General features: G+C 42.8%; 1 protein-coding gene across 7 annotated transcripts in view; it reads left to right on the forward strand.

Annotated features, from left to right (window-relative positions):
* Window positions 1-26,422, forward strand: part of WNK2 (WNK lysine deficient protein kinase 2) — a 107,030-nt gene extending 80,608 nt beyond the window's left edge. For 3 of the 7 annotated variants that reach the window (XM_065749754.1, XM_065749755.1, XM_065749759.1), the window contains 6 exons: window positions 778-992; window positions 3,903-4,118; window positions 5,004-5,102; window positions 10,001-10,045; window positions 11,469-11,722; window positions 18,523-20,083. In XM_065749754.1, coding sequence (XP_065605826.1) covers window positions 778-992; window positions 3,903-4,118; window positions 5,004-5,102; window positions 10,001-10,045; window positions 11,469-11,722; window positions 18,523-18,873 — 1,180 coding nt within the window. In that variant the 3' untranslated portion in view covers window positions 18,874-20,083. Of the gene's footprint in view, window positions 1-777; window positions 993-3,902; window positions 4,119-5,003; window positions 5,103-10,000; window positions 10,046-11,468; window positions 11,723-18,522; window positions 20,084-25,224 lie in introns of those variants that run through there. The other 4 variants (XM_065749757.1, XM_065749758.1, XM_065749756.1 and 1 more) reach the window with 4 other exon arrangements.
* Window positions 26,423-26,646: the final 224 nt, after the last annotated feature.

Here is a 26,646-nt window from a genome sequence, read left to right on the forward strand (position 1 = left end):
CCTCCCCTTGTATGTCATACTGCATCATTTTATGCCACACTTTGATTTCCCAATTCCATTTGGAAGTAGAATAATAAGTAGAATAAAAACTTTTTTTTTTAATGTCAGAGAATTTCTGCTGTGATATCAGTTTCCCTGGTTAAAAACTGCACTGATTTGGTAGCAAGCAATAGCATTTGTAATGTGTTTGTGTGCAAGGTTCCGGTGTATTTGCTGTGCAGGGCCACATAAATGTAAAATGGATGTGTGCATAGAGAGCTGTAAGGTGTTCTCTTCATGTCCTTCTCTGCAAGAGCACTTCAGACTAGCAGACTTACAGAGCCATCACTGTTCCTGACCTCACTCTTACAATAGATATCTGCTAACAGATACTGGATTAAAACCCTTGCTTCACCATAGCTAAACCTCTGCCATCTGCCCACTCTTCTCAGGGAAGTCTGGCAGAGACTCAGTAGTCTGAATGTCAAGGCTACACATTTTTGATATAGAACTACACTAATACAAATACTTTAAATCTGACTATGTGGCATTGTTAAATCTGCATGAATAAGGTAGTGGTTCGTGTGCTCTTATTATACGGGAGGTGCTTTTGATTTTCCTTCTTTGTCATATCATTGTATGAGAAGTCAGCCACCGCCTTTGCTAGGTAGATGGTTTAGTCTTCATGTGCTGCTTTTGTGACTGAAGGTTGTTTTGTTTCATCTTACAACTAGCCCTGCTGCCAACATCCAGTACTTTGTCAAACACATGCTAGCAGACTTTTGTTTTTGTATTTAGGCATATGAAAGAAATTGCTGAACTTCAGACTCAGCAGAAGAATGAGATAGAGGCGCTGTACATTCGGTTAGGGAAGCCCCTTCCTCCCAACATGGGCTTCCTTCACTCAGCCCCGCCAAGCGGCCGTCGCCGAAGAACCAGCAAGAATAAATTGAAAGGTGGAAAGCTATTAAACCCTCTAGTTCAGCAGCTCAGGAGTGAAACATCAAGCACAAGTAGGTGCACTAGATTACTTCCCATTTCCTTGTTGTTTTTAGCTGTTATGGTTTTGCTGTATAATTGCATGGACTGGATAGAAGATGCTGATTTTTTTTTTCTTAATACAGTGTCTTAAGCTTGCATGCTGTGAACCATTTTTGAGGTGGACTTCCCTTGAGACAGTCTTGTTACAGTGCCCCATGCTGAGCTGTACCTTCTCTGCACTGTTGACAGTGCTTTGCAGAGAAACATTATCCTACTTGAATTTGGAATACAGCCTGGTTACATTTTCTCATCTTTTCTCCAAATGTGATTTATTGATGTTTGTATTTACTTCTTAGGAGCTGTTTTCCTCTATTGATTGGGTGCTGTATCTTGTTGCTTATTTTTTCCTACAAGATGGTATATAAATAAGATGGGTTTATATTTGCTCCCCCAAGGGCAGGGGATAAGAAAATAGTTAATAAAAGCTGTGATGGATGCTTTGACCATCTGAAGTACTTTGAGATTTTCTCAAATGCTCTCAAACAATATGACAGTCTTGATTCATTATCTCTTTGGAAAGTAGGAAGATGACATTACAGATAACTAATGTAGTATACTCTGGTGCCTATTTCTTCAGCAGAATGTAGAATAGAGTAATTTTCCTTCAGGTTAGTTCATACTGTTGTGTGGAAGAGTAGCATACTTCCAGAGTAGCAAGGAACAAGTGGTGGTGAAGTGGTGGTGCAGATGGTTTTAAAGGCATCACCTCTGTGAATTGTCTCGTTCAGGAGGGACTAGATTAAGCTCAGAAACTTCCTCAGAGGAGTCAGAATCCTCACTAGAACAAACTGCTTCTACTCCTACATCCCCCACGGGCTTAAATTTCGACTGTGGTCGCTCTGTGGACAAAGTATAAATTGCTTTGTTTACAACTTTCCTCTCTTCCCTCTGACTGAATACACTAGTGTACCACCCGCCAGGTACTGATGAGTTCATATGCATGCTGATCACCATCAGTTATTGCATCCCACAGAGCTGTACCCACTCTGGTCCACGCTTCTGGATCAAAGGTGTTAACCACATCAACTTGAAACCCTTGACTTTTACACCACTGTAGAAGTTGTTTTCATGTAGCGTCATTAGTTTTTTGCCCTCTTGTTGAGGGCATATGCGCTCTCTTAGAGTACGCAGGAGGGGTTCGCCAATTGCTGCTGCTTCTGCAGATGCATTCGCCCCCATCCTGCCCCAACTCCTCACCTCTCTGGGTGACTCTTATGCCACACAGCGACTTTCCCTGTCCCTTCAGACAGTACCTCCCTGCCTTCAGTCCCACCAGGTCAGTATCTCCAATCGGGGCTTTTCCCGCACCCACCTCCAATCATGTTGGGGTCACCGATTGCAGGAAGAAAACAATGGCCATAATATGAAGACACTTCATTCCAAACACGAACAGTATATATGGACAACTCTTGTGATAAACAACTTCAGATTGGGCCATGTCAGCTAAGTGGCTGCTTCTGAATGATTGCTTCACTCTTCCTTGTTCCTTCTCATCCGTCCAACCCTTCTCCGTTCATCCAGACTCCCAGCTGCTGTCTCCCCTGATGTCTTCTGACCTTCATCCTACCCCAATGGTCACATCTTCTGTTACAGTCCTACGTAGTCTAGTCCTTCACATCCAGAGTTGATTCTGTATTTCAAATCTGGTAGGCCGTGTTTTCAGGGTCACTGTTACAGCAAGATTGATGCAAAAAAATTATTATAAGACTGTTTTTCTTCAGATGTAAGACAGATTCAGAGGTAAGACATTCTACGATCCATCTTGAATCTGAGTATTTTCACATCCAGGATCTGAAGCAGCGTTCAATCTTTCATAATTATTTTGCTGCTTCTTGGCTAATCTGTGTAGGTTTAGCCTCCATTCCTTGTGGCGAGATGCTGTGAATGCCTGTGATCTTTGTCCATCCATGTGCCAGTTTGTTGTCTGAAGCCATTTGCTGTCTACACAGAGAACCCATATCTCTGCCTCTGCTCGTGGACTTTGGCTGATATCAGCATGTTACTGTAGCGCAAAGAGTTTCAGTCTATTTCTGCATATTCGCCACCACTTTAAATTAGAGAACAGCGATCTGCTCAGTTTTGTTACTTCTTTGGTGCATGCCTTCCTTTGTGCATTTATTTATTTGTTTACTATTCTGAGGCACTGCGTGAAGTTCTTATTACTCTGAGAACCTGCATTCACGCCTGAGTCTCCTCACCCTCGCCTAGTTACTCTCCTCATTTCTGGGGCTTTCCAAGGTCATTTCTCAGGGATGAAGGGCAGGCAGTCCCATGCAGTTATGAATGTATGCTATTTAGCATTGCCTCTGTTAGTTGCTTTTGCTGTTAAATCCATATCACAAATGATTACAAAGCTACTCTGTTGCTGAAGGTTTCTTTGCCTGAGATACCTATATTGATAGGTATACAGATATATACACCTCTATACAAAAATTTATATCTATATATACAGTTATAAAGAAAAAAATCATCATGTCCTTTCAGCAACCTTTTATTTTTCTCCACTTAGTTGCTTTCAGCTCAGGTTTGAGTGCAAACCTGCTTATTCTGCTCAGTCATCTTATGCTTCTGTTGTCCTAATGAGGCACTCCTGCAACTCTAAACAGTGCTCTTTGAGTTCTTGACTCCAGTCCTTCTGAAAAACGCAGAGAAGAAAGTATAAATCAAAATTGCCCCACAAACTTCTTGGAGAATCAGGAGTGGTTATAGTGTGTGTAGATTTTTTTTTTTTGTGGTGCTGGATGTAGTCTGTGCTTCCTGTAGTACTTCAGAATTGTAGACTGCTGTTCTTGGTGGCAAATGAAAAGTCATTTTTTTTTCAGCATTTCTTCAGTAGTTTCGCAGCATTTGCCGTTGCTTGTATTTTGTGTTTGTTCTTTCAGGTAATGTTTCAGATCCTAAGGACTCACCCCACAAAGAAACAACTAAAGCTCAGCCTGGATCTCCCGAAACAACAGGAGTAACTTCCTCTGTGTCAGCCACATTTGGGAAGTCTGTTCAGACACAGCAGCCGTGCTCTGTCAAAGCCTCTTTGTCTTCTGACATCTGCTCTGGCTTAGGCCCCGAAGGAGGCGATGTGAACACAAGCTCTGGCCAAGGTGATTTTTTTTATACCAGCTGTTCAGTGCTAAAAGCTCCAGCACGTGCTAAAATCAATTTGTTTCCCTTACGCTTGAACCTTTAGGAGTGGATTGGCAATCCAAATTACAGGCTTATCTTTAAAAATATCACTGCAGTATTGTCAGGAGAACAAAAATAAAGTATCTCACAAAGTATTAAGAGTCAACGCTCAAGAAGGCACGCTAGATTTTTAGGAAGGAAATGCCTTTTACCTTTGCCAGCAGTGGCTTTGTACTGACACTTTTTTTCTGGAGTCTGCCTTATGGATTTCTTAGAGTGAAAAAAAAAAAAGAGAAGAAAAAAATAGTAACATATGAAGATGGATAGGAGATTGTTTCCCTTGGTTCATGTTGGGCTTCTGTTTTAGCCCCTTGATGTGGGTAGACCTGGAGATTCTCATTATAAAGTACTAATCCTTCTCAGGTGTGGAAAAAAAATAGAACCAAGTTATGTTCCCTTTATCTAAGGGGTTAAGGTTGTGCATGCTTCTCAATCCCACCTGAATGACTGTAGAGCAGATTGGCTGTTCCCCAGTCCTGACTTCTGGTACTTCTGTGTAGTGCATACCTCTGTAGGCTTTGACTGATCTTGTTGCCATGCATAGTGGAAGTTATAATGATGATTAAAATACCTTCCTCTCATTGCACATCCTGCCAAACTAATCTACAAAATATCTATCTGTTCTCTTTTACTGTTATTGCATCCTTTGTGTATGGTCAATTAACTTAATCCTCTTTGGCAAAGTTAAAATGGAGATGTGGATGTTTAACAAAGCTGATTTGACTGATGGTATAGGACATCTGATCACAGCTACTTGTACTTTATAAGTGTCTTTGTTTTCTTCCCTTTATATTCATTTACAGGCTGGACGGTTTTCCACCAAACGTCTGAGAGAGTGACCTATAAATCTAGTAGCAAACCTCGTACCAGATTCCTCAGTGGACCTGTGTCTTTGTCCATCTGTTTGTATTTGTTCTTTTGTATTTTATCACAGTCCATCTTTCTTTTACCCCTTTTTCCAATTTCATGTTTTATATCTCTAATATGTTTGGCAGGATGCCCCTTTTTCTGAGCCATCTTATCTTTCTTTTTTATCTTTCTTTTAAGTAATCATCGTGAACACACCTTATTTATATTAATTTTTCATATGAAAGCTTTTTTTGCACTGCTTTTGGCTCATGCCTGGGCACCAAAAGCATGTGTGGAAGATCTCATCATTTATGATATAGCTTAATGGTAAATTTTATCCTGGACTTATCAAAGCTTTTGTACTTTATGTGATTTATGTTGAAGTAATTTTTTTATTTGCAATGTGGCAAATATATATGTCTGCTGTCCCGGTTCCAGCGACAACAAAAAGAAATCCATCCTTCTGTAGACGAATGGTCTCTTTCACACATGTTTGGACTATGAAGACATGCATGTAGCAAGCTGATACAATACTAGAAGGTCACTGAAGGGTATAACTTCCATACAAGGGCTGTATTAACACGACCTACAGTACTGTTTATATCCACTCTATTTTCTTTAATTTTTTTCCCCCCGCTCTTTGCATGTGGAAATGCTGAGACGATAGTGCTCCAGCTAGTTCTTTCAAAATGTCTTTTCTAGGTGGGCTTTTCCCCATGTTTTCACTTCAATTTGTTTAAGTGAGCAATTTTTATATACTCCTAAGTGGCGGGAAGATCCAGTTACTCCAAAGGAGAGTGCCGTTGACTTTTTGTGTAAACTGATCTGGCTGAAGCACTGCGCTCAGTTTATTTTCTTATGACCTTATGTGACCTCTGAGATGAAGTCAATTAGCAGTTCATCAAAGCAGAAATAAGTAAAAAGCAGTATCAGATTTTTATATGATACTCTGAAATGGATTGCTAGGATCCAGTATTTCTCAATTCAGATAATTGTGCACCTACTATTTATACCTTATTTGTATGACTTTGAAAGTAATTGGCAATTCAACCAAACGATATCAAGCTATTTAATTAAAAAGTGCAAACCTTTTTTACCTAACAGTATTTGCTGCCCTTTAGGCAAACAGATTTTGCTTGTACAATAAAGATATGTTGGGCTGACCAGGTACTATAGGCCACTTACATATAAAATTAGGAAGGCTGATAATGTTCTGGAGAAAACATTTGGTTAACCCAGTGTTTGTTTGCATTGATACCAAGGCTCCCGCTGGAGTGCAATGTTGCTCATCATTACCCACGCAGTATAGATCCAAGGCACAAGACCACTCAAAAACACTCCCTCTAATACTATGAATAAACAATAACTTTAAGAATAACCTTGATTTTGTTTGAGGTCCCTAAAATCTAGGCATTCAGGTTCTTGAAAACTGATGTTTAGTGCTTAAGCACACTGCGTTTGTTTTCACATCAGTTTTTAACAACTGTTGAAGCTCTGAGACAATTTTCCAAGTACCTGAGGGAAATTCTGTTAGTGATTTTTGCCATTTGGTGTTATAATGGATGTAGTAGCTTCTTCTTCTGCATGCGTAAATCTTGGGAGTGGTTTAATTTATCTTTCACAAAACCACCATTCAGGAGGTTGCAAAAAGACTGGGAGGTGGTGATTCACAAACAGCGTATTAAAGAAGCTTGGGTGCATGGATATTGTGAATGAAACCGAGGGAATATGTGAATTCTTCAAATTATCAAGCTTCCCAATAACTTTAAACAATCAGCAGCACTACAAATTGGTTTATGTTCTCAGCCCATATGTTATCTTCTCTGTTTCTTTGGGCAAAGTATTCAGAGATGTGCACTCCCCTGTTTCTGAGTCATAGCAGAACTGAACTGGGGATCTGTGAGGAAGCTGGGGCTAAGCAGCCAGAGCCTGCAGACGGGTCTGGTGGTTCCATCTAGTGGGTGTCCAGAGCAGCTGTGGGCCTCAGGGAACCGTGTGAAGTGATGGTGATGGTAAGAAGAGGGTCAGCTGGCTCGTGGCCCTTCTTCTCTGCCAGGGAGATGGGCTGCATGGTGCAAAGGAGACCTGAGGGTTTGCAGCAGCTCCTGTGTGTGCTCTGTGTGAGCATCTCTGCATGCAGGAGCACCAAGAGTGGGTTTGAAACACTGGGAGCATGCATGTGGGCCTGAGCTGTGACCTTTGGATGCAGGTAGCTGTTTGGTGGGACTTGGCAGTTCAGCTGGATCTGTCCCACAAATCAAGGCTTTGTTTTGTTATTCGAGAACTGCTGGGAGGATCTGTGCTGCAGATGCTCTGCATCTACACATTTGACTTAGGAATAACAGCACTCTGGGGAGCTCACATGTTCTGGAGCGAGGCATGTATTGTATTAGTAAATACATTAGCAGCATGCTTCCATAAAGGAGTGTTCAGGTGCTTTAAAGACAGTTTTACCAGGCTTACAGGTACCTGGCTACACCTATCAAGCTTGAACCCTTTTGGGTTCTCCCAGAACTGCTTTTTGATCTGTCCTCTTGTCCAGTATTGCCTTTTCCTTCAACTTCTCATGGAGTGAAATGTTTTTGATGGTCTCCAGCATAGTTTTAGCCCAAGATTCTTCTGTGGGTTAAATTGCAAGGGCATCACAGAGAGGAGTTTGCACTGATTGTGAGTGGGGTTTTCAAAAGCTCCACTTAGCTTAGACTTGTAATCTCATGCAAAGCTATTTTTGTCAGGTCTGTAGCAATTAATATATTGTATTTGAATGGGATTATGGAAATGATCTGACAACTTACTGCCACTTCAATTTTGTTGTAGCTTTCAAGCTTTTTGGCAGCTGTTACAGTACAAATATAGGGCAGTAGTGTTTTGTTTTTTTTTGTCCTGTAAGATACAATAGCTCCTTAATTTCTCATATGTTACCTCTGGAATTGGAAATAAAGCACTTAGCTTAACTTTTACAGTCTAAGATTAAATCTCAATTAATTAGGGTTCATCTCCTTTTCTTCCAGCCATTAAACACCTTTATTGTGGAAGTAATACAATTAATCTGGTGAATTAGGTTTACCAAGTGCACTTTTAATTGAATTTGAATTTAAATCAAATCTTAGCTGATGATCATCGCTCCCTGCTAGGTAACGTTCCCATCTCCCAGGCAGAGTGCTGGAATGGTGCAGTTGGGAAGAAGCAGCTCTTTTTGGTGATTCACCTTTTTGTAGCACTTCTCTTAAAGCAGGCTCCCTTCGTGTGGGTACCTCGTGCACGTGCCTGGTATCAGTGCTATCTGTCACTTCCCCACGTGTTTTGGAGCCGCAGGTTTGCGTTGGCACCCAGGGTGCACGTGAGCTCATGACTTGGTGCTCAGGAAGCAGCAGGGTTGGTGATTAAGCATTTTTATATGCATTTGAGCATGTACTGCAGTCCGCTGCCCACTTCTAGTTATTGTGGGCATTTTTCATTTGCATACAGATTATGCCAACTTCTACCTGATAGTTAAGAAATTAACATTATATTATTATGTTACTACCGCTGATGTTTCTATAATGGGGACTGCTATCCCACTTTAAAAGATAGGCATTGTAAAACATGAGGGAAAAGAGGGAAAAAATGCAACACCGTGTTCAATTGTGAATGTGACTTGTACTTTTCATCCAAGCTTTGAGTTGAGAAACTAAGCTTTTGGTCATGCTTGCATAAGACATTACTGTAGTCATACCCTTCTGATTTTCCTGGAATAGAAACTTCATTAAACTATAGGAAATAACAAGCAAGTTTCAAGCCAATCGTTCTGTTCCTCCTCATGCCACCCATATCAGAACACAAACATTTCTTCTCCCTTTTTTCCTCCCTCTTTTCTTTATTTTCTCTTCTCCAGTCTCTGAGTGATGTCTCTCCTTTCTCCTTTGAAGACTCATTCAGAGCCCATGTCAACCTGGACCTGCAATCTCTGAGTTTAAAGCTGCATTTCTTGCACAGTAAAATAAAACAGTGGCACCAGTTTACCACAAAGAAGAGCACATACGTTCTGTATCTTGCTTTCTGCCCAGCCTTCTGATTTTACTCATGTGTTCAAGTGCTTCTTCACAATAAACTTACCATGCCCCATATCAGATATTCATCTCCTCCCATACCATAATGATATTCTTCTTATCATGTCCAAAATACCTTTCAGGAAATTTGGCACTCTAATGGAAATGGTGCCAATGTCTGGCGAGATCTAACTGTCAAATAGGGTTCTCTAAACACATCTGGCACTGTAGATAAATGTCCAACAGAATATGTAAAATAATGAAGGCTCTAACAAGATATAATAATGAAAAACCATGCAGTTTGGTTAAATGAGAACTCAGCTACACAGCTGGATTGTTTTTCTGCACTTGGACAAGACATAAGGGAAACTCATTTACAGTTACTTTTAATTAAAAGTTCAGAATCTCACATTTAAACACCAATCATACTAATAAATATTTGAGAAAATTGGCCTCAGACCTGCAGAACAATGTATCTTTTTGGACTTGTAAAACGGGATGTTTTAGGGTTATTGTACAGTTCGTCTTTGCAGCCAGACTAGCGTTACTTGTTCCTGAAAGCATTTTTGGCCTCCTATCACAAACTGAATTGACATCATTTCCTGCATAAATAGGAATCAAAATCTCCTATTAGGAAGCCAAGGCAATTTGAAACAAAAAAAAAAATGCATCTTTAAGTCATGGGACCTTGCTTTTGGCATGCTGTCGTACTTCTCAAAGCTTCTGAATGGCTGCACATTAATAAAGGTTTGAGCTGTCCAGTTACTTAGACTTCCTTTACTCACCTGAACTGCTGACTTTGTCTGTCCTTTCTTGCATAATAACTACTCTCTGATTGCTTAAAAGTACAGAAGCTTGTCCGTCAGATTTGCTATGTTTAGTCTTACCTAATTCTGTATGTCTTGTATTGTTTTACCTTGTAGGGTCCACCTTGAAACGACTATGTCTAGGCAAAGATCACAGTAGTAGTAACTATCCCATTTTTGTTTCTCAGTATTTCCTTCATGGCATGGGATGCTTTTTCTTTGAGTTTTGTTCCTTATTTTTACTAAAAGCTAGTTGTTTAATGAATAGAGCTGATGCACTTATACTGGTATGCAATTAGACTATATTTATTGTGATACTTTCCTAGTAATGCATGTGCTGTGATGTTTGGGAACTACGCATGCTGCAAGACAGTCGTGGTATTCTTTGTGTGTGAGATTGTGCACGCATGCAGCCAGAAAACTGGATTGTGTGTTTGTTTTCCTTAAATACACACCTCTGTATGACTGCAGTTTTCTGCTGGAGGACTTTATAGCTTAAACTCTCTTGTTCCTGTGGAGATGCATGAAATGTTAAACACTAATTGAAGAGCTTTCCTGTCCAAATACTTATTTTCTCACTGGTCCCTTTCACTCGAGAAAAGGAAAAGGAAATGAGCAGTGTTCACTTACAAGTTGTGTTGCAGGTTGAATGCATGATCATTTAAAGGTTATTAATTTATTTTATGTAACCATAGGAGTGCTAAGTCTATTCAGTTTCATTGACTGGTAGCTGATAACAGGAAATGGAAAACTGAATGTTTGTGTTTGCTTATGTAATAATTTTACTGCTGTTCTGTGAACTTTTTGCTTGGAGAGATGGTCTTTATTTAAAATATTTAGAGAGTAAATCTGTTTGTAGTAAGTTTCTTCCAGTTTGCTGCTGGTCTTGCTGTGTCAGACTTGTAGTTACCAACCAATAAATAGGTCAGATCTCTTCCTAGAGACATATGAGCCTATAAAATTAAATTTCTGTTAGTGCTCTTCCCATCTACATTAATCTTTCCCAGAAGTTCTGTACCTCTGTGTCAGAAACTCACATGCTCACTTGTGTCCTCCTTTCTCCTTTTTCTTCTGTACATTCAAGGTTTCAATGTTATTTTTTTTCTCCCAAAATATGAAGGTGGCAGAGGGAGGCTGTGGGTCCCGGAGCCTTTGAGACACTGAGGCCAACTCTTAACATACGTGCTAATTAATTTTTTTCCAGGAGGGCAGTGCACTTTTGCAAGTGAAATATGCTTTTAAAATGCATGAAGCTGTGCCTCACATGCCCATGGCAGTCTTCTGTAGAGAGACTTTGCAAGCCTGGCAGCATCGGTGGCACTGGGAATGCATCTGTGCATTTATTCCTTCTCTCTTGGTTGCAAATTTCAGTTGAGAGCAGTTCTGGGCAGGGAACACTATGAGATGTAATCTGGATGCGTTGGACTTGGACCATTTCTTTAAGCAAAGGAGTTCTGTGGAAAGATGGGGGAGGGCAAAGTCAGGAAAGCCACTGTTTGAATTGCAGTGTGTGGGAAGCTATGTGAACAGCTAGGTGGTGAAATGGAGATGCCATTGTCAACTTTCTTTGTGTGTGATTTTCCAGGATCCTCCACCAACAGTCTCGTAACGTGTCCTGAGCCCCTCCCGCAATCAACTCTGCAGGTTCAGGCCAACAACAGTAACAACAAGAAGGGAACATTCACCGATGATCTTCACAAGCTGGTTGACCAGTGGACAAGCAAAACTGTTGGAGCTGCACAGGCAAAACCCTCTTTAAACCAACTGAAGCAGAACCAAAAAAGGCAGGACATGGAGCCAAAGGCAAATCCCATGCAAACGCAGAATGAGACATGTGGAGTAAGTGGCACTCCTTGAAGAACGTACCTTTTGCTATGTTTCTGACAGCCTTTGCAGAACTCAGATTTGGAGGAGGAAATAAACTAAATTACTTCAGACTGCTGCTTCGTATAAATGTCCAACTCTATTCATTAAATACTAAAACTTCATTTTTTTAATTGTCTTTTGGAATAATCTTGGGAGATATATGGGCTGCAAAATATATATATTTAAAAATTTATATTTTTAAATTGCAGGCTGCTCATTAATAGTAATATGCAGCAGTACTTATATCACTAACTGTATGTTCTTTGACTTAAGTTTTTACTATTGCTAACATTTTCTTCTTTTTGACATTTAACACAGATCTTCCTCAGGCAGGCAGTGCCTGTGCTAGCAGCCTGCTGGCAGCAAGCTTTTGTCTTAGCAAAAGCAATGTTTGGTACTGCACTGAGACAGGGCACTGCTCAATGTTGTTCTGACCCTTGTTTCATGTCCCGCACTGTGCAGCACTGATCTCGTGCATCTGTAAGGCCCTCTGTCTCGTGGAAACACCATCCTCAGGAATTCCATCTAAGTGAAGTACAACTGAGCAGGAACTGGTGGTGCCCATTTGTCCTCTCTTAATTTCCGTAGCAGGCAAACAGTACCGTGTGTTTGTGTCTGTGTTCGGTGCTTGTTTCTGTCACTGCATGACGGTGTTGAGGATACAGCCAGAATCCCAATTCAGAATTCTCTCCCACCCAGGTCTGGTTTTCCTGATCCCTTTCTCATCCTCAGATGAGAACCATCAGGCAGATGGTTCCTCAACTGATTATTTTTGCTGGATATATTATTTTGGAGGAGCGGAAATAGAACCAAATAGAGGAAAATAGATTATTTATAAAGGCAAAGAAATTATGAGAGTAGAACTAGTGAAGGATTTCATAGTAATCCCTTAAAAACAAGATAATTGGACTTGGGTACGAAACCATTGCCTTTTCGGTATGTAGAGGGGAAGAAGCTTGGATGCAGCAGTGGCAGCCCGGTAGCTGTTCAGGTGGGACCTGCTGAAGCAGGAACTTGCTGATGTGTGTGTTTTGCTACCTGCTGGTCTCAGGAGATCACTGATTTCCCAGGGAAAAGCACTTGTGTAAGCTTATTAAGCAGTTTTGCATCGATTCCTGGTGGACGTTAATGAACAAAAACTGGAGAGTAAATAATCTCTCTCCATAGCGATGGTTTAAACAGCGTAAACATGTTCTGGAGTAGAAGTGACGTCAAGACCCTGTTAGTTCTCAGAAAACAAGTCATGAAGGTGCCAGTAAACACAAATAGAACGTCTCTGGAGATGCTCTAGGAAGTGATGGTGAGGGTACAGGCTCTGTTCCTTTGTTGTCACGTACTCTTTTTGATGTGCTTTTTGCAGCTTGTTGTCTTTTCCAAGGGACTCCTGTGCTAGATGGAAGTATCTGGTGGGATTCTCTGCCTGCTTACAACTCTGGAAAAGAGATGTGGGGGGAAGTCTTCTTATCTTAATGATGTAAACATCAATTTAGGATTGATCTTTGCCTTCTGCTATGTGCTGTCTTAACGTGGTGATTTTAGAGGGTTTGCTTTTATAGAGTATGTCTGTTCCAAGGATTTAACGAGGCTGAAGTAACTCAGATTATTTACAAAGAGGGTAGAAAGGTTGAGATTCCCTGCTCTTTGGTTCACATAGTCACTTGCTGCTTGGAACACTCGTAGCTGGGGGCTGTGAGCTCTGTGCCAGTTGGTGGCAGGTGACTTCATGCACCAGTCCTAGCAGGAGTGTGAGCTGCAGAAGGGATGTAAATGTGGATGGCTCATCTGTTAGGGTCGTCCTTAAGGTGTTTTGTTTGCAGGAGTGGCACAGCATGCCACAGACTACTTCAGACCTTCCAATATGGCACAGCAATGCTGAATTGCATTTCTGAGCCGGGAGCAGGAGCTGCCACTGCGCTGCATCCGCCCGCCCTCCTGGGCCAGAGGAAGCAGAAAATAGGAGCACAAATGTGATGAAAGAACCTTTTTAAGCAGTCCGGGGGCAGATGTAGAAGTTGAGTACCTTTTCAGATTCAACTTAAAGGGGATCTGAAGTGAAGGGAGAAAAACACTTTGTGATGTTGGGAGAAAAAACTGCCAGGAGATGAGGGAGGAAGCAGAGAGGATTCTTAGCCTGGGCAGCCAGGCGTGTGAACCAGTGACACTCGTTCTTGGAGTTATTTGGGGAGATGCTCTACTTGCAGTAAATCAGTGTAGAGTCCAAACTTCAAAACTATATGAGACAAAAAGCACTCAAGAAATCACAAAGGGCTGAAAAAAAATAGCTTTCTAACAGGGAGCATGTAAAGTTCAGGCTGTACTTCTTCCAGCCATCTGTTAGCACTATCTTTTTGTCTTTTTTGATTAAATGCAAAATTACCTTTGCAATAAAAGAACTTAGGAGCACTAAACAGATACCCAGCTCATCAGAGAAATTTTTAATAAGGTTTGATGTTGGAAATAAAAGCTAGATAAATTGGAAGCACGGTGATGATTATCATTCTTTTTATCTTTGATGGTGCCAATGATGAAACATTGGAACAAACCAGAAGGAAAGTGATCAAGCTAGCTGTCTCATGTAGTCCAACTGAGTATTTTGTTGTGGGAGGAACTAACATTGGCCCATTGTGACAATTGGAAATGCAGGGCAGGGCATTTCTAAATTTCCTTTGGAGTTTATGGGAAAGGAAGGTGTCTCCTTAAAGAGTTCTTAGACAGGAGTAGGAGCTGTGTGAGTTGTCCTGTGGTGTTTTGTTGGCTGTAAGGTCAGCCCCAGGGATCAGCACCAGGCAGAGCTCTTCCATGCAGCCAGTGAGCATCCTCCAGGGGTGCAAGTCTAGGGCACGTGTCACATGAGGTATGCAAAGAAGACATCAAACCAGATGGCCCCCTTCTAATCTATGTCTATTTTTTCCCAAAGTAAAACTGCAGTAAGTCATTGGTGGGGGTACCATTATTTTAATTCTCTCTTCCTGTCCGCATACTGCCATTTATATATAAGCTAGTGTGGCTCATTTCAAGTCTTCTCTTTCACCCTGGCATTAGTTTTCCCCCCACTCCCCTTCAAGATGCCCTTTCAGTGGATGTGTTGGTGATGGCTTAACGGTTGGACTTCTGGTGATCTTGGAGATCTTTTCTAACCCTAATGATTCTATTACTGTAAGATGCTTCTAACCAACGGCAGCAAATTTGTTTGCTACGTGAATACAATATGTTATCGATGTATTTTTGTTTAATTAAGTGAAAGCTACTCTTTAAGGTGGAAATTAGCTCAGAAGAGAAATCTGTGAATTGTTTAATAAGCTGCCTAAAGAGTTTGGGGGTTTTATTTTCTTCCTTTCTATCGTTACAAGCACAGAAAGCAATAGTTTGGGTGCAAAGGAGGACTTAAAATTCTGCTTCGTTTCCATGAAAGTGACAATTCCACCAGCAAAAAAAGTTGCCTGTTGGTTTGGCTGCAGATCTCAGTTAATGCATATTAGAAGCTTGTGAGGAGACCTGTAGGCTTCCAGTTGCATTACTAGAGCAGTGAAGTGTTCCTTTTCAGAGGTTTTTATTTGAACAGAGAAGTATGCATGAATTCTTACTGTCAGTAATATGAAAGGGAGTAGGAGATACTAGGCAGAATTAAGTCAGACTGCCTGAAAATCACTATTTCTCTCATGCTTATCCATCCATTTTTGAAGGCATGATGAAGTAATCCTTTGTAACAGGTAATTGTGGTTACTACCAGCAGGGGAATAGATCTCAGAACCTGAGCTGCTTTCTGTGTGCAAAGCACTGGATGTTGTGTGGCTACAGGTGTCTGGGAAGATGTCTGGGAATAAAGAGTGTACTGAAGACATTTTGTCCCTTTGTACTGTTACATGACTGTATGAGTGTTAAAGAAAAACTATTACCAAAAAAGAAAAGCTGTAAATATGCTCTGAATCCGTGCTATGGTTGTATCTGTGAGGTGTGCCAGTCCGTGTCAGTCGGTGACGTGTGTGGTGGTGTAGGCACTATTAGTAATCGCTGCACATCTGTTTGCATTCAGAGCATCCTCATTTTAATGAGCCACTTGCCTGGGAAGCATGCACTCTGGAGATAGCTGCAGATGCAAGAATGGAACAGAAGGATTATTAACACCTTTTACTGTGTTTTCCATGTCTTTTGGATTGGAAGAATGTTACAAATTTGATGTGTCTGTGCTTCGCTGAAGCTGTTCAGCACTGCCTGCTCGTTCTGAATGTCAGAACAGCTTTCCAAGATCTTAAAGAACACAAACACAGACCTTCAGTAGCACCTCTTAACTTTGGGTTTTCAGTACACTGATAAAGGAGGGATAAAAACCAACTAGAGAACTAGAGGCTTAAAAACAAACAAGCAGAAGCCTCTTGTCCTGTTTGAGTGCGGGCTGTTGTTAGATCTGTTTTCAGCATGCTCTAAATGTGGGCTCCTTGAGTTGGTATGGGATTTGCATCTTGTGCCGCCTGCTTTCAGTCCCCAAGATAACCTCATTGTGAATGTTGTCAGCAAGGTGCCTTGCAGTCTCTGTGGCTTTGCTAAAGCTGTTTTGAGGACTGTACCTCTGCTTGCTCATCTCAACGTTTCAGTTTTTGCGTGCTGGAGGAAGGATTGTTTCAGCCTTCATTGGTGTTGATTCATTATAGGTTGTCCAAAGATTGTGGTTTAGTAGATGAGTTTGTCTAAGATGTGTAATACAGGAGGAGTCACGAGCTGGCTGTTTTTGCTGCTAACAGCATGGGCTTTGCTTGTTTGAAGCATGTGACAAGGCAGAGGACACAACCTTACATTGTAAACGTGTTTTTGTCACCACACAAACAGGTGTCAATGTGTATGTGGATCGTTTGGGTTTGCAGCATGATGGTATTTATTCCTGGCTGACATGCATAGCTTCAAATATAGCTGCTACTTCACTGAGTCGTTTAGAAAGAAAAGGTAAAGCTGCATAAATCGGGTAAAGTAGATTGCTTAGCATTTGAAAAGATCTGAAAATAAGGTGGTTTTTTTCAGTTATAAGTTTTAAACTTGCTAAAATGTCACATTGCATTTTCAGTGCCACTTGAGAAAATCTATCACTTTTAGAAGAAATTCCCTGTATTGGTTAGGTACCTCCACCAGCACTCTTTGTCAACCACTTCACCCACAGCCATGCAGTGAGGTGGAAGCCATCGTTCTGAGGATGCCAAGCGTGGCTCTAATAACAGCCATAAGAAGTCTTCATGTTGTGTAAATGTATACGTCCCCAGTCGCTTCGTTTGTTGTCCTTTGCTCTCTGCTGTGAGTTTTGGTGCATCCTTATGGATGAGTGATTTTAAATTCATTCTACCAAAGCAACTATTTCTTAGTTTGGTGTTCGTGGTCACGTTTCAGATTAGAACGGGAGATGGTGAAGCAGTGGAAGGTATCGGATGCTTGTGCGCTTCTAAAATTTGCTTTGGAGCACTGGTGAGTGCCCCAGAGCAGTGCATCAGAGTGTCATTGCTGATTTTATTTTTAGCTGAGGGAAGTCTAAAACCAGAGACTAGAGTAAGTGTTCCATGCAGTTCTATACATACATTTGTTTCCTCTGAATTTTCAGCTTCACACTAATTCTATCAGTTTAGTGTGAAATATTTTGACATTAATGGGACGCTCTCAAACTGGTAGAGTATTGTTTTTTCTCATGTCATGCATAGGTGCTGTCTTGATAGGAGCCATGGCAGGGAGCTGTAAATTATGTGAAATCTAAAAAGAAACACTGTACATCTCATCCAGAGAGAGACCAGGCAGTTTTTTTGTATAATTATTGTTTCTGTGGCATTGTGCATTATGAAGCATGTAATTTGGATAGCCCTGCCATCCCCGTGTTTAGGAAGACGAGCTCTTTCTCTGAGCTTAGCATGCAAAAACAGAGTAATTGAAGTGAATGCTAATTGAATCTCAGCAAAACAGCGGGACTGACTCCAGCAGCCCCTGGGCAGGATCAGCTCCTGCTGTGTCTTTCTGGTTTACCTGACCTGATCCCACAGCCCCAGTGCTGGGTAGCAAACCTCCACACAAAGTCTTCCCTTCTTTGTCCCCCATGGTTCGGTTTGGGCAAATGGCCCAGCACCAATACCTTTCTATGGCAGTAACAGCTGAAGCTTTGAAAACCTGCTTTTGTGAAGGGCTATACGTTATTATGGCTATTATGACCACAAACTGAAGCATAGGAAGTTCCACACAAATGTGCCTGGGAACTTCTTCACAGTGCAGTGACAGAGCACTGGAGCTGCACAGAGAGGTGGTGGGGTCTCCTTCTCTGGAGATGTTGAAGACCCTCCTGGATGCCTACCTGTGCAACCTGGGCTGGGAGCTGCTTTGGCAGGGGGTTGGACTTGATGATCTCTGGAGGTCCCTTCCAACCCCTACAGTTCTGTGATTCTGTGATAAGAAGTGCAGTGTTTTCATTCTGCATTTGGCTTAATTTATTTACTTCTGTGCACAAGATCTGGAAGCAATGGGGGACAACAGGCTTACTTTGCATGATGGAGGTTTTCCAGGGATTTTGTGGCATTGCATTCTTACCTATTCTGTAATGTTTCCTGGCTCCTTAAACAGTAAGATTATATTGAGACATCCCTTCCCCCCTTCCCTGTGTCAACTTTGCTACTAATTTCCAAAAAAGAATACGAAGTAAAAGGTGTGAGGAGGCCGAGAGCTGGGCCATCCTCCTGTGCATGCCGCCCTGCGTCCCACCAGTGGGAAGATAGACACTTAATAGCCATGCTTTTTTATTTTTCTTTTTGTAGGTTAATTCAGTAAGAACAGGATTGGGGAAAAGGTGCATTGTTCCAGTGTCTTGTCCCATGTCAGCTGCACTAACTCCTGGAGTTTCACCATCCATGCCAGTGCCTATGCCAGGTACTACCCTTTCTGGCTCAGTAACGCCCTGTGTGATGCCTCTCTGTCAGTACGGAGGAGTTTTCCCTACGCCGCTTTATGGAGTGCAGTGGTCGGGGCCGGCAGCGCGGCCAGGGCTGGTAGGAGGGCAGAGCATTGCTCATTTCTCAGCTCTTGGCAAAGCTTGCTTGCAGATGTACCCTGTGCCGTTGCAGCAGCCCACGGCCGACCCGCCCGGCCCGCACATGAGGATGACATAGCTTGGTGTGCTCCAGTAGGTGACGGTGATAGCGACCTCGTGTCGATCTGTAGATGCCATACGTGTCGGAGAGGTGCGGGTCTGCCGCCGGCCCGCAGCAGGCCTGCCAGCCTACACAGCCATACACCGCATCCAGCAATCACTGTGAAGGGTTTCACAAGAGGTGGATTGTTTGTTATGGCAATATCTGCATCTATGTCACTGCTAAAGACACTTTATTATGTTGTGTTCTGATGTTTTTACACTTGCAATCCTTGAAGTTGATGTACTTGAATTGATGACTAGAAATTGTACTAACCTGCAGGAGTACAGTGCCTTGAATATCAGCTTTTCAGTTCCAGCTGGAAAGAGATGTAAAAATATTTGAAAGGTGTATTTTATTTATGATTTGCTTGTGAGTAGAGTTCTTTTCCTTTGCAAAGATATTGAAGGTTTACAGTCGAAGCTCGTTACTGGTTTCATTCTGCTGTAAATGCTTTAATTTTAATTGATGTGTTGAATTTTCATTTCTGAGGCTTTAAAAAAAAAAGTGAGGTGAAGTTTGTTTGAGATACTGATTGAAACTTAATGTGTTCGTGTAAGTAGTGAAATGCACATTTTAAAACAGGAGCATTTACAGAGCGATCCTAGTAGGTTGTTTATCAGAACAGGTAATAGCTTCGGGCAGTGCAATTCATTCCTTCCAGCCTTTGGTAGAGCTGCTGCAGATGGCAGCCTGCTGCCGGCGTGGGCACGCGAGTACTGCTTTCTTCATGATCACAGCAGCAAATTGGATTACATTTTCTTTCCCTACCGGGCTTTTATAATTTAGTTAAATTACAAACCCATGCGTGTTCCGTAAGTGAAAAGTGCAATGCAAGTCTTGGTCGCGGGAGCACGTCCGCAGGTCGGTGTCAGAGCCGTGTCAGTCCACGCATGCGTGTGCTCCGCCTTCAGTTCCGCAGCACAGGCTGAGAACATGTTCTGCCACTCAAGTGCTAACGGTGTTCACGTTGAAATGAAATGAAAATGTGAAGCTCTTACTTTTGTTTTTTTTCTCTGTGAGCAATGAAAAGCTTTGGAATCTCACCACCTTTCACTTGAATTTTTTTCCCTCTTTTTTTCTTTTTTTTTTAATCAAGTTAGCACCGTAGGTGGCACGGACACCTCCCTCCCGTTTGCGAGTTGCTTTTTGCCTCTTTTACTGTGCTTAGAGTCTGCATCTGCACCTCTCAGTCTCAAGGCACAAGGTAACCACTGACACTGATTTGCTGATGGTAAGTTCCATTTCTATAGTAAGGGCCACCCCTACAGGCACAGGGAACCAAGCGAGCGGTCAGACCCGAAGGCGCGTTGCTCTGTATTGCAGTGACATTCTATACTGTCTGCTGATGGGCAGAGATGTCTTGTGCTGCCAAGCTGTGAATTGTATAGTTCTATTGTACTTTGAACATTATCCTGTCTAAATTATTTCGTTTGTACCCTTTGAATATATTATTCCATCAATTCAGTTAGAATTGAATTTTATAGACAATTACGCAGAGTCTTCTGCCTGGGCAAAATACTTACTGCAGTAAGAGATTTCTGTTCTCTGTAACATGTGTCTTTAATTTGTTTGGGTTTTTTAGATTCATGTCTGTATGCTTCATGAGCAAACATGGAAAATATGTTCTCACACCAGTTTTCCTTCAGCTTGCACTGAATCCTACAGTTTGTCGCTATTGCCTGTTGTATAGTCCATCCCTTGTATACTGACAGAGTCAGTGACACTAAAAGCCCCAAGAAATTGTATAGATTAAAAAGAAGAAAAAATAAACATTTTGTGCTTGAAAACTGTGTGAAAAACCCAGCGTTTTTCTGAAAACAGAAGCGTGTCAATTCCCCACTCTCCTGGGTAACTCTGCGCCTGTTTTGCAGCCTTCTGTGTGAAGGATTAGATGCCGTGCCTCCACTGCACCTCGGTGCCTGCCCGGAGCTGCGTCTCACCTCTTGCAGCTGCAGATGTGAAGTGGTGCTCCAGAAGCAATGTAGTGCCACCCCACAGAACCTCACTGCTGCTGCAGCATTTCTGGTGCTCCGCTGCTGCAAAGCAGGCCGGGCTGGAACATTACATGGGTTATTTTAGGAGATGGTATCTTTAGCATCTCATTTGTACTGCCAGTGATACTGCAGTTGGGTAGGTGGTAAATGAGGCGTTTGGACCGTGCATATCTCACACTGCAAGCACCAGGGAAGCCCCATTAGCGTGATCCTGGCATGATTTAAATGTGAGGGAGGGGTATCTAAGAAACTTGGCCCCAGTACAAGTTTGTGGTGTGTGCACGCTCTTGGCAGTTGCTGATGTTGGTGTAGGCTGCAGTAGAAATGAGGAAGGGATGTGCAGGAAGAGGTCTGGTACTTCTGCTTCTGCACTCTCGTATATCTGACATGTGCAGCTTTGCTGTGGGTGCTTGCGTGCGTGTCAGGTGCCGGCCCTGCATTGCTGCTTGCTGGAGCCATCCCTCCTTCCACCCAGGCACAGCCAAAGCTGTGGGAGCACACAGGGCTGCCTGGCGCCGGGTTTGGTCCAGAGCTAACCATGTTCATTTTGTCTTTTGAAATGAAGTTTTCAGCTTTTTAGTGTCTGCTTTCCTAAGCTGGGCATCTTAAGCTAGAGGTGGGGCCAGAGGTTGATGCTTTCCTTGCAGTGTTTGTGACTTGAATTTTGCGATAGCCATCTTGGCTTCAGTTCATCTGGCCGCAAACTTCCTGCTACGTTTTGTTGTCCTTGATCATGCTAAAGGATGCTTTGACCTTTGATAGTAATTAAGCAAATGATTTGCAATGGAACAAATGGGGCAACTTCTTAAGAAAAATGTGAGCAAAAGTGCTCTGCCTGCATCTTTGGAAGGAGAAAATGCTCTGCTCCAGGGGGCTGCTGGTCATTGGATGTTTTTGTGTTTTAAGAAACAATTTTTGTTTCTTCAAAGCTGAACTATTTCTAGGAAGTCCACTTAAACAGGGCCAGTGGGCAGGTACTTGACTGTTAGCTATGCGCCTGTGCTTTATACGAAGCCTTCTAAAAGCACCAGATGTGTGCTAGCAGGCATCAGCGCTGCCTGGCGTGCTGTGGGCTGGCTCCTGGTGACCTGTGCATTTTGCTGGATTTAACCAGCTTGTGCTGAGTGCTGTCATCCAGCCTGAGCCTGGCACTGAAGGCACCGTGGGGCTGGTGCTGCAGTGTTGGTGGGGGGCAAGATATTGAAAGAGGGCTTCCAGCTGCTAAGTCACACACCTGGTGGTAAGGAAATGGAGTGGGACCAGCCTTGTGTTGGGAGTGCATCCATCAGCAGGGCAGCATAGGAGGGGACCCTGCACACTTCAAGGCACACTTGCATATCCTGGCTTGACCTCTGTGGCACGTGTGTTCAATGAGTGATGCAAAAATTTGCCTGGCATAACTCTGGTCTTCGTTCTATAACTTAGAGTAAATGTTATTTAGCTGTTACTCTACACCTATCCCTCTGCTGTCTGATGCAGCTTCTGTCATTTTTCTCTGAGTTATTCTCTGAGTTATTTCTCTGACACTGGTGGTTATCAAAAACAATCTGATGAATGGAACGGGCCGGTTGTCCGACCAAGCGTGGCAGCCTGTGCACTTCTGAAAATTGATTCCTGTTTGGAAAGAGGTGGTAGTGCTGAATGCCACTATTTCTGAAACGGACTTCTTAATCAAGATGAGGGTTTTGCCATTTGGTATTTAGGGAAGAAAATCACTAATACCTCTGTGTCACTCCTTAAGTTAACTTGGCTTTTTCAGTAGTTGCTGCTTCTCTTGAAGCATTTCTGTGGCCCTCGTGCAGTTCAGAGAAGACTTAGCATTCAGAGTATTCAATGCTCTAAATAAGCAAGAGTTTGTTGTGGGCATCATTTAAGTGGTAAATACATCCTTCTACATTCTTTGAAAGACAGCTGTGGAGAGTTTTTATCCAGAGTCTCTATTCTGAAATTACTTGACCTCAGCATTGCTTTCCTCATCCTGCCTGAAAAAATGGCAAAGATTTCAAGACTTGTGGGCAAGGTTGGCATCTCACAAGTCAGCCAATATGGGAAAAACCTGCTTAGTGTTCTGCATTGCTGACGAGGACCCCAAACCTGACTTTCTGTAAAGTTACTGAGGGTGTTGGCTTGGAGATGCAATAGTTTGTGTCTGTTTGATACCTTTGTGAAGTTTTTTGTATTCTGGTTCCTCTTCTGCTGTTGTCAATCCCTGATTTTTGGTGCTGTTTGTGGGAAAGGATGGCTGTGCTGAAGAGGTGGGCCTGCTGAATGGGGGCAAGATCTCTGCAGAGTTCACTGGCTGGTGCTTCATTAGAATTACAGAATCATAGAATATCACAAGTTGAGAGCTGTGGTCACAGACAGATGACTATCTTGCTATAGGATTGAATTTATGAAAGAGCAATGACGTGATCACGTGGAATCTCTTGACATGGTTATTCACTGAATCCTTGAATGAGAGGGTTTTTTTTGTCATTTTTTTTTTCTTTTTCTGTGTGTGTGTTTTAGTGGGACTGACTTGTACTTATGCAGCCGTACCAATGCAGATGTGAGCTGAGATTCAGCTGGGTATTTGTGCAGGCTGACTGCTGTGCTGATTGTTGTTTCTCTTGAATGAACCTGGTAAATACAGTTATCTTCCTGTCTATATTGCTGAAACTACCTGCTGAGCAGATGTGGACTGTGCTGTGGCTGACGTGTTGGTGATGTTTACCTGAGCAGGACTTGCTTTTTCCCAAGGTCTGTTTGTGGAGCTGTCCCTGCATGTACAGCAGGAAGGCAGTGTTCTGACCCTGGCTCCGCATTCCTTCGTTAAGGCAGATAAGCTGCAGAAGTGCACCGTAATAAAATGGATTTTAGGAGCTGTCAGGTTACAAATTCTGCATTATGAAAGAATTTCTTGCTCAAATTGACTTGGATGTACTGCGGTGCTGACGTTAGCTTTGTCACTAAATAGATTACCTGTAACTGAGTCATCTGCATAGGCTGAGGTACATCCTGTTGCTGTCTTCAGGTTTTTCCCAATTCCCTGGAGATCATTAATTTTGTCTGTTTTTCCTGGATGAACTTCATGCTCTAGTTGTTATTAGTGGGCAAATGGTGAGAACTGTGGTAGGTCCAAGTGGATCTGTAGAACTGATGTTGAGCAGAAACTTGCGGAACAACCAAGACAGAGTATTACTGAAGCAATTCTTCCTGTGAACAGACAGAGCGAGAAAGATGGGAGGGAGAAAACTGGGACTGCAAATGAGAGCAAAGCCCAAACCAGGGAATCCCCCCAGGAGCTATGCCAAACACATCGTCTGTTTGCATAGCACACTTTTCTCCCATATCCCATGTATTCCCTTCTGCCCTGAAGTACTCACTGCATTTATTAATTTTTTTTATCAATCTAGCAAGCTTTATGCTGTATAAAAACATACATGGTGTGCATGTTGCTGGGATGTAGGGTGAAGGACCTCATAGGTTCATAGGTTCATTAGGTTGGAAAGGACCTACAAGATCATCTAGACCAACCATCCTCCTATCACCATCCCTACCCACTGAACTACTAAATCAAATCCCTTAGGACCTCATCTAAATGCTTCTTGATCAGCGCTAGGGATGGTGCCTCAACCACCTCCCTAGGCAGGCCATCCCAGTGCCTGACCACTCTTTCAGAGAAAAAATTTTTCCTCAAATCTAATCTAAATCTTCCCCGGTGCAACTTGTGGCCATTCCCTCTCATCCTGTTGTTATTTATCAGGGAGAAGAGGCCCACCCCCTCCTCACCACAACCCCCCTTCAGGAAGTGATAGACTGCAATAAGGTCTCCTCTGAGCCTCCTCTTCTCCAGACTAAACAATCCCAGCTCCCTCAGCCGCTCCTCATAAGACTTGTGCTCCAGACCCCTCACCAGTTTCGTTGCCCTTCTCTGAACACGCTCCAGGGCCTCAATGTCCTTCTTGTAGTGAAGGGCCCAAGGGACCTCGGTGCATGTCATGGTGCAGTGGGTGCACACCAGCAGGCCGTGTGCCTGCCCTGTGCTGCTGCTCACAGCCAGTGCTCAGTGCATTCCCTTCCAACTCCATTACGAGCCCTGGAGTCTGTGTTGCATCTTGCCCCCAGATAGGGACCTCTCTCTGAAGGAATGGGTGAGGAGCTCTGGTTCTGCCGCAGCAGCCCCTGGCATCGGGTTTTAGGAGTGTTTCTGCCACCACGTTCTCAGAATGACACACGTGGTACTCTGTGAAGATTCTGGGTTCTGTTCTTGTGCAGTGCCTGAGCTGGCTCTCGTGGAAGCGCCTTCGGCACGCTGCGGTCTGTGATCTCACGTGGCCATTTTGTCTTTTAGATTCTGAAAATGCGACCGCCAGCGACTGACACGTGGCCCCCACAGCTACGGTGCCAAGCGCCAGGTCCCGCTGCAGCTAAAGAGGAGGAAGAGGAAGATGGGAAATGATTTGTCGTGTGTGAGAAATTCTGTGCCGTTCTGGTCCATCCTACACAATTTTGTAACTTCTTTCTAATCCTTTTTTTTTTTTTTTAATTTATAGTTGGAAATACAAAAATGTTATGCAAAAAATAAAGCAAAATTATTTTGGGGGAAAAAGGACTTTGTTCCAAATCGTTCCCTTCTGTTGTGAGCCAGGTTCCTGTGAGCAGCTTCTGAAGGAGAGGGAGGAGGAGGAGGAGGAGGCATTCTTTCAAATGCTTTTTGTTTCACGCAGTTAATTGTAATTTAAGTAATTATCCAAGAGATAAGCTAGGCACATGCATTCAGGTTCCACTAAAAAATACAGAAGTTCCAAGTCTGTTTGAATTTCTCGCAGTCAGAGCTGTTCTTTTGTAAAGAGAATATTTAAAATCTGGTCAAATCAAGAGAAGGAACCGACGGTGACCTCACTGAGAGTAACTGTACTTGTCGCTTCCTTTTTTTTAGCTCTTTCTCTGAGACTGGCCACATTTTCTTGCTGGAGTTAAATACAGTTCTCAAGTAACTTCTAATTTTAAATGTGAGCCTGAAATCCTCCTGCAGACGAGTCAGTAATTGGAGCAAATTTTAAAAGACTTTCAAGTGCCTTCAACAAGCTGAAATTATGGTGGTGGGAGATTTCTTTCCTTGATTCACTGACAATAGGCTTCAGCTGTCTGCTGGGCTGGGGCGATGTGCAGAGCCATTTGTAGCAATAATCTCACGAGTAATCATTTATTACAAAGGACTACTCCTTTTTGGCATTTTTTTTAGAGCAGTGGGTTTTAGTGCAGTTCCCAAGGAGTATGAGTGCTGTTTTTGCTGTTGCATTCTGGCCCCAAACTCTTCCAGCCCACTGCCATGCACTCAGACTTCAGTGGCTTCCCCTCGGCAGGGTCAGACCCCACGTTCTGTTCACTCTTTTTCTGGTACCAGGGAAATATAAGTTTCTAGTTGCCCATAGCCTTTCCATATCATCCCTTCTCGCATCCGGAGCCTGGCATATTGTTCGTTGTTGTCTGCCATGTTTGTCTCATCCAGCTCTCAGTTCAAAACAATAAATCTTATTTTGATGCCGCTGGTCACTATTTCCTTACCACTGCACCTCTGATCTGCCTGTGAGTCTGACCCAGAGCCAGCTGGGTCTTGGGGGTCTGAAGCAAGGTGCTGATAAACGCCCAGGAAATCCAAAATGGAAGCCCCAGTAGTGAAATAGATGTTTGCACTAACTCTGTGCTTCTCTTTGTCGCCTCCTGTCCTGCTCATGTCTAAGGAAATGGAAATAACCTCCTGGCAGAGGGC

Source organism: Cyrtonyx montezumae, unplaced genomic scaffold (assembly GCF_038088225.1).
Source record: "Cyrtonyx montezumae isolate F1298 unplaced genomic scaffold, pur_monq_1.0 scaffold_6, whole genome shotgun sequence".
In the NCBI taxonomy this organism is placed as follows: domain Eukaryota; kingdom Metazoa; phylum Chordata; class Aves; order Galliformes; family Odontophoridae; genus Cyrtonyx; species Cyrtonyx montezumae.